The 8297-nt window shown below is 47.5% G+C and overlaps 1 protein-coding gene across 2 annotated transcripts in view; it reads right to left on the reverse strand.

The window, feature by feature from the left end:
• Window positions 1–1633: 1633 nt before the first annotated feature.
• The window catches only part of NCMAP (non-compact myelin associated protein), a 16269-nt gene continuing 9605 nt past the window's right edge, over window positions 1634–8297 (reverse strand). Inside the window, exons 2-4 of one of the 2 annotated variants that reach the window (XM_017736288.1) lie at window positions 3709–3803; window positions 3500–3584; window positions 1634–3049 (exon numbers count right to left, since the gene is read on the reverse strand). In XM_017736288.1, the coding sequence (XP_017591777.1) occupies window positions 2908–3049; window positions 3500–3584; window positions 3709–3803 (322 nt within the window). In that variant the 3' untranslated portion in view covers window positions 1634–2907. Of the gene's footprint in view, window positions 3050–3499; window positions 3585–3708; window positions 7790–8297 lie in introns of those variants that run through there. The other variant, XM_008635052.2, reaches the window with a different exon arrangement.

Below are 8297 nucleotides of genomic sequence, written 5' to 3' on the forward strand. Positions count from 1 at the left end.
AGCCCTCAGGACCGGCCCCTCGACTCCTTCCCGGGTCCCTGGGCGGGACGCAGGGCTCTGAAGAGGTCACAGAATAGTTGGGGTTGGAAGGGACCTCTGGAGATCATCCAGTTCAACCCCTTGCCAAGGCAGGGGCACCTGGAGCAGGTGACACAGGAACGCGTCCAGGTGGGTTTGGGATATCCCCACAGAGGGAGACTCCAGCCCTCTCTGGGCAGCTGTTCCAGGGCTCTGTCCACCCTCATGAAAAGAAGCTTATGTTGAGGTGGAAGCCCTTGTGGTTTAGTTTATGGCCATCGCTCCTCATCCTCTCACTGAACACTCTGGCACCATCCTCTGACACCCCTTGGGGATATTTTCCGGATTGATGGGATCCCCTCTCAGCCTTCCCTTCTCCAGACTGACCAGGCCCAGCTCCCACAGTCTCTCCTCATCAGGGCGATGCTCCAGACCCCAAATCACCTTCGTGGCCTCCGCTGGATCCCCTCCAGCAGCTCCTCACCTTTACAGTCCTGAGGACAAGTCATGAGCTGTCCACCCCGTCCCACTAAGGACAAACTGGTGTGGCTGGTGCAGGTCACTTGTCCGTGTGGCTCCTTATGGGCTGAATTACAGATGTGGGTTTGGGTCACAACTTGGTTATGGGACTCAGGAAGAGAACCCAAACGACATTCTCACATTTTATCTGCTTAGATATGCAGTGATCTGAGTTTTGCACGGCCAAAGTTGGGACAGTGCTCGACTGCTGCTCGACAGTCCTGGCACCGTGGATGAGGGAATTTAGTAAAGTTGACTATAAAGTTGGAATTGCTTTATGTTTTTGTTGAGAAACACGAGTTAGAACCCGTGGGAAGGACACTAGGTGGAGCTCCTTGCTCTCTGCCGGGATAAGGAGGATGGAAATAAGGGGGGAAAGCTGAATTTTGGGATCAGAACTTACCCAGCAGCGAAAAATTAAACATTTTACCACTGTATTTGGATCAGTAAAATTCCAACTAGAGGATTCGACCTGCTGAAAATACTCCAGAACTTTTAGGAGGAGAAAACCAACCACTGATTCTTGCAAGACAGGGCCAGCTCAAGGGGAGCATTCCCAAATTCTGGGTGTTTGGAAGTGGAACCTGGAGGCCAAGTCAGGGCAGGTCGGATCAGCCCTGAAGCAGCTGCTGCTAACAGGGCAAAGGGAGTGTGGGATTGTTCCTGGAAAACTCAAATCTGCAGCAAATTGCACAATAGGGGGATTTTTGTTTCTTGAGAAGGTGATTTTGCTTGCTCAGCACAAGCTCTGGGTTTTGCTGCCAGGAGGAGTTGTGGGGTCTCCCAGGAGGTGCCACTATGAGGCAAATTTTACTGGTATTTGAATTTTTCAGCTGGAGCGGTGCTGGTGCGGTCAAAGCAGCCAATTCTGCTGCCAATAATAGTAATTCTGTGAAACTGGAACTGCCTGCAGTAGTTCTGCTTATTCTGCTTGTGGACTTCGTTGGCTTGAAATGAAGCAAATGGAAAATAAACAAAATTTTCTAGAAGTAGGTCTGGCTGGGGATGTTAAGAACAACAACAGTAAGAGGGGCTTATCTTTCCTAAAAATCTTCATTTTGATCATGCAGAGCTGCTCAGAAAACACGCAGGGATAGAAACAGAAAATCAACTCCTTTATATTTTTTGGGGAAAAATTAGATGTGCATCTGCTGTCCCTTCTGAATTATTAAATCAATCCTCCCTGCCACAAAAAATAAGTTAGAGAACCAGGACAAGAGAAATATTTACAAGGAGATTCAGAAACTTCACAAACAGCTGTCTCAATATTTGCTTTGGAATCCAAACCGTGCTCCAGTTTCAGACCAAAAAAAAAAAATATTGCAAAGTAATTGAATTTAGTTTCTGCACATTAAAGAAAACCAAACAGGTACAGAACTGATCTGTTCAAGAGATCCAAGCTTATTGGAAAAAATACGAAATATAAAATCTCAGACAATCTGCCTCAGTGTCTGACAATGCTGCTCTGTGTTCCCACTCCGTGGGCTGTGAGCGTCCCTGGGAATTCCTTTGTGCCACTGCTGCACACCCACAGCCCTCACACTGGCAACACAACCTCGCTTTGGCTTGGTTTTGAGTATAAAAAATTGCTAAAAATAGTTGGGCTGCACCAGAGAACAAAGCCTTGCAGGGTGAGTGGCACAGTGGGGCTGCACGAAGCCTCCCTTGCTCTATCCAAGCTGATTTTTTCTAATTCCATGCTTATTTTTTTTCAGTTAAAGAACCCAGATTTTGTGTAAGACAAAGCATTCTAACACAGCTCCAGCCATGAACCTGAATTCTTGAGAGTGAAACCTCTCAGACACCGAGATCCTTTGGAAATGGGGAGTTACAGAGTTTATAGAAATAGTTTTAAAATACATGAATATAAAGGTAATTTTTTTTTCCTCAACCCATACATATGTGGCATTATAAATATGAAATATGAGTAACGATAAATACAATTTTGATACCTCCTGTGCTACCCATAACGTATAAAATAAACCACAAACCTCTTCCATGTAACTCCTAACAAACTCAGGTCCAACCTGAGTCCACATTTTTCCTCCTGTTTATCAGCAGAAGAGAGAGAGTTCAAAGTCTCTGAGCAAGCAAAAGCTCCACAACATCTGGGCATCTGGGCATCTTCTCTTCTTCAGAAGAGGCCTTGCTGTGTCCCTGATGATTCCTAGACCTCCACCTTCTATTTCAGTTATAGAAAAAATGTCCAGACCTCTGATTTTTCCTCCCAAAGAGAGAAACCAGGATTTATATCAATTTACAGCGAGAAAAACAGCTTGTTGCCGTTCCCAGTGCAGCTCTGCTGAGGAATCCCAGGTCCATGGGTAACAATTCCATCCCTTCTCTGGCAGGGAGGACGAGCGTTCCCGGTTACCTGCTGTGCATGTGGATGTCCACAGGGATGAAGGTCACCGTGGGCTGCTGGGCCAGGCTGTGGCTGTTGTGCCCCAGGGGAGGTGGCACTGCCAGCTTGGAGGCTTTGGGTTCCAGCTCCCGCCGCACTCGCATGCGCCTGGCAAAGGTAAAAGGGGAATTGGCACCAGGGCTGGCACCTGGGGTGGTCTCTCCTCTCCCAGGGTAAGTTTTGGGGAGATTCCCACACAACCCAGTTACTCAAACCAAGCCAGGATTTCATCCCAAAGATACCAAAAGTCCTCCCAGAGCACGTGAGCTCTGAGAAGTGAGAAATCAAGCTGCCCCTCTGGCAGCCTTGCTGCACACTCAGACCTTCCCTACATCATCAGGGATCCCTAAAAAGAGCTCCCACCAAGCAGCCTCCATCAAGGAGCTCTTTGTGCTTCCTAATGATCCAATCACAGAGCACTGACTGTGAGATTCAGGACACTGCAATCAGCACTCCTGGAAATTCTCAGCAACAAACCCTGAAGTGCTCCATTAGCTGAGAGCAGGGACTTTGGTTCATCCTGGTTTGACTTGGTGACTACAGGACTTGGCCATGTACCTGTTGTATGTTTTCAGGATGAGCAGAACCACTGTAAAAATAATAATCACCCCCACCACGATGGCAGCAACTATTGCTCCAGAACCTGGGAGAGAAGCAGGAAGGGAAAAAAGCCATATTTACAAAGCTGTCACTGTAGTGTTTGAAGTTTGATAAGTTCAAAGTCCACTTAAAAAAAAAAAAAGCCACCACCCCACTCCTTTCCTTACTTTGATAGAGACTTTGTTCTTGAGACTTTGTGGTCACATTCACTGAGAGCTGAGTGTTATTAGTCAGTGGCACGGCCGTCGTCATCTTGAGTTGGCTGCAGAGGGGAAAAAGGAGAGTGAATTCATAAAATATTAACCCAAATTTCACAGTGATAATTAGGCAACTGCCTGCTAAAGGCTCAGAGCCTACCAAGTGCAGGCTCACTGAACTGGGGTTCTTCATATTGTCATTGTGATGGAAACCTGGCCCTGATGAAGGAATGGAAATTAGAAACTGCTGCAATGGAAATTTTGGTACAATCTCGAGCAATCTGCCTCAAAATATCCCCTGTTAAGTGTTAATAGGTTAAAATAAGATATAAACACAACAATGCATTGTTGCTGTGACAAGTTTTGGATAAATATGTATTTTAAATGCTTTGGGATTTTGGTTATCGCCTCTGAGATTCAGATCACTGAGCAAATGAGTGTGAAGGATTCTGCACCCAGAACTCAGCAAAGTGTCTTGATGGAAGGGATAAACTCATCACAGAAAGGTTCAAAAACTCCATTATAAAATAGAATTTAAAGGAGCTTCATTCATCTAACATGGAGAAGAAAAACCATTTAACCCCTCAACTTCAAGCTCCAAAAGTTTCAGGACAAACACCAGCCCCTGAGAGGGATATTGCAACGTGGCTGTGACAGGAGGTTGTGAGTTCAGCCCAGTGTCAGCTCAGGTCTGTTATTGGAAGTGGATGAACTTCCAAGGGCACAGCTGAAAACATGCCTGTGTTTTGGTAGGTAAAACTGTGGATCTGGAAAGAGCAGCCTGGATGTTTGCTGATTTTATAAGGGTTTTCCAAGTGTCCCTGGAAACCCGAGCTGGTAAAGGGCTCCTTCAGCCCGAGAGGGGTGTGAGCACCACTTCAAAGAGCCCTCTGGAACCAGCTCAGCTCCCAGCCCCATGGATCTGAGACACTCCAACTGCCCACTGAAAAGTAAATTATCCTTCAGCATTTGATATGGAGCTGAGTTTCCCACTTCAGATGCTGCCCGGTGCAACCAGGCTGGACTCTTGTGCTCCACTGGGATATTGTGTGGCATGGTAACTTTAATTTTACACAGCACAAGATAAACAATAGCCAGAAATAATTCCGTGGAAATCAGTTGGTAATAAAAATTAATACCAATTAAAACCCTGCAGAGCAGGTCAGTGAGGAATGCGAGGGATCAGGAAGCAGCAGGAAGGGAAGTGGTTGGTGTCTGGCTGGGATGCAGGATCAGAACTGCAAGGGCCACTCTTCAAATACTTCAATCCCCTCAAGTTAAAAGTTTGGTTTTTGTCTTTTAATCTAAAAACCAAAATAACTCTGCCCCAAGCCTGTAACTGGGTCATTCTCCTGTGAGTGAATGATTCCTTTCTTTAGCCAAGGCCAAGTTAATTCAGCAATGTGAGCATCAGCTGAAATATTTCGTGTTTAGACTCTGCCCAGCCCTATTGTCCAGCACATGGTTCACACACACCTCAGAAGAACCTGGGAGGCACCAAAGCTCAGGGACAGCTGTTCCTGTCTCCCCACCCATCCTGCCATGTGGATGGAGGTAGTACCAGTGACAGCAGAAGCTCAGGAGATGCTTCATGCTGGGAAAAGCTGAGCAAGTGTTCTGACTGGGGGCATAATTCAGAAAAGGCCACACAGCTCTCACCTCGTGGCTCCTGACTAGGACGGTGCAAATGTCAGACCTACAGAAGACTTTTTCTCCTCCTCTGGCTACCAAAATAAAAATCCCAAATAAATAAGGCTGAATGTTTTAATATTAAGCCATGAAATGTTCATCCTTCCTACCTTCCCTCTGGGTCAAACCACCTTGGGAATGGGGAGCTGTTTGTGCATGAGTCACCCGGACCCAAAGAATTTTTATTGTTGTAGTGAAACTGCCTGTTTACAGAAAGGATTAATTTATCCAACTGGGTGCACCAAGCTGAGGTTGGGGTTTTTCTGCTTTGTGTAGCAAGTCAAGAGGTCCAAGGTCTGTGTCTCCAGCTGGGGTAGAAGGTGCCAGTCCTGCTCTTACCTGGAGTCCCGGCTCCGTTCCTGCCCTGTGAATCAACAGGTTACACCTGACCAAGCCTCTGCTGCAAGAAAGACCCAGCAAAGCCCAGCAAGATCCATGGGAACCTACTGGTTTTCAGCCTGGATCCTACTCTGTTCAGAAAAACGTTTGGAAAATCAAGAGGGCTGGATAAAAGCCATCCAGCAGGGGAGAAGAAGTGGACTTTGATACAGTAATCACAGGACATTCTTTGTCTATGACACAGGGCTGCACTTCCCCCTGTGCACACACACCTGCCTGGGCTCTCGGAGCCTCTCATTCACCCTCACTCACTGCTGGTTATTTTTGCATCCCCACGTTGTGGAGCTGGAAATGTTTCCGTAAAGATCAGCTTTGGGCACGTTTCCATTTCAAACACCTTGCCACATACAGGGGATAGGTTGTTCTGGCAAGTGGGAGCAGTGCCCCCTTTTAGAGACCCTTCCTGCTGCTCCTGCCCCGCTGGACTGCAGCTGAGGGGCCCTGCTGGGCTGGGCTGGGCTTGTTTGTGAGGAGATGGGGATCAGAGCTCACCTGTCAGCAGCACCTGGCAATTACAGCACAGGGGCCACAGGGAACAGAGGGGTTTGTTTGAGGGCTTTTCCAGGAGAGCTGGACTTGGAGAGCAGCTCCCTGCCAGGGAAGGCAGGTGCTGGTTAGGAGGACACCCAGATTCGGTGCTTTCACCTAGGAAAAGGTGGGGTTTGCATGGAGCTGGGTTGTTCCTGCCCTCACCTTCGCAGCATCCCCAGGAACACCGCCAGAGATTGAGGCAAGCTGTGATTTCAGAGAGTCATAAAAACACAGCGTCCTTCAGTGAGACCTGAACATGCCTGGATTTACCTTGAGGAGCTCCAAAGGGGGAGGAAGGAGGAAAGAGAAGCCCAAGTTCAAAGTGGCCTGAGGCAAACAACCCTCCCTGTGTGAGCCTGAGTGTCCCCACATCAGGGCAGCACCTTCACATAAGCACTTTCTCAGGTTCTGGCATGAGCTGCCCAGGTTTAGCTGCTGTTAAAACACACATTAAAAGCAGTTCATTGCCCTGCCAAGACAGAGACAGTGGCACAAACTACAGGCAGCTCTGTGCAGCAGCAGCACCAATTAAAAGCCCCTGCCTGGCTCAGATTGTGAGAGGGGCCAAAACCCCTCAGCTCCCACAGGTGACAAGAAGTGACAACAGGACCCCAGAAAGGAACACCCCATTTCTAAAGCCATGCCTGGAAATAAGAACTTGGTGGACTTTTGTCACTGACTCACCCAGGAGCAGTGTCTAAACCAGACTGTAAACTGCACATTTCCCAATTCTAACTTTTTTTTTTGCCTTAGAATTCTGGGCCACACACATTTCTCCTCCCCCTCTGTGAATGCAGTTATTCATGGGAACGACAGGAACTCCACCGACATTCAGATCCTAAAACCACTCCAGACCCTTCAGGGTAGGGCTGCCCATGCAGGATATGGAAGCAAAACAAGCCAGAGGTATTTTCCCACTAGTTCCAGGCCAGGATCTAAGGCACACTGGGATCAGGAGACTTGCTTAGACACTTGTGAAATATCCAACAGAACCAGGATTTGAACTTCAAATGGAAACTCCCCCCCAAGCATCACCACACTGCTGGAGCTCTGCAGCTCCGAGCTTCCGCTGCTCAAACAGACTTTAAAACAAAATTCCCATTTATATGCAATACACAGATGATATATCAGGTATCAAGAGAGCTGGGAACAATTTTGCAGCTTATTCCTGGAAGGAATGCTAGAGGTTTTCTTTTGTTGGCAGCTTTTTTTGGATGATTATTAGAAAGGTCTTATTCTACTTTTTGAACTTACGACTGTACACACGGACAGTGAATTAACCAACTTTGAGTGGTGTAACCAAGAGCTGGCAAATAAAAACTCTCACAGGACCCACCTTGTTATAACGAAGAGGAAAAGGTGCAACTTGGTCTTTTTTTTTTTTTTTTTTTAGGCAAGATTCCTTTCCAACAGCACTGAACTGTGGCTCAAGACTTCAAGGAAAATGACACAGACTCAGCCCATGAATTTTCGAGTTCCTGAAGTGCTGTCCAAGACCTGGCCTTGGACACTTCCAGGAATTCCCAGCTCATCTGGACTCAGCAGGAGCTGGAAGACCATTCCATGCACAGAGAGTTTCACAGGACCATATCTCTGAGCAACAGCTCCCACCAATGCCTGGCAGCACAATTAACCTGGGATTTGGGAAGGAAAACTGCACCTGGCGGGCTCCAAGAGTCACCACAGCGATGGAATGAATCCTTCTCGATGGAATACAGGATTCAGTGGAGCGAAATGCTCCAACCCTTCCCCAGCAGCCCGAGGGGGTCCCCTGGTGACGTCCTGGCACGTTCCTGGGAGGGAGGGCTGGGTAATCAGCAGTTAAATATTACCCAGAAAAAGAATTGATTCAGAAAGAAGCAAAATGCCTCAAGCACCTGTACGGATCCCAAGGCAGGAGTGGCTCATGGGGGGTGGTCAATGGGACTCCAGGTGACAGA

This window comes from Corvus brachyrhynchos, unplaced genomic scaffold (assembly GCF_000691975.1).
Source record: "Corvus brachyrhynchos isolate BGI_N302 unplaced genomic scaffold, ASM69197v1 scaffold65, whole genome shotgun sequence".
NCBI classification, from domain to species: Eukaryota; Metazoa; Chordata; class Aves; order Passeriformes; family Corvidae; genus Corvus; species Corvus brachyrhynchos.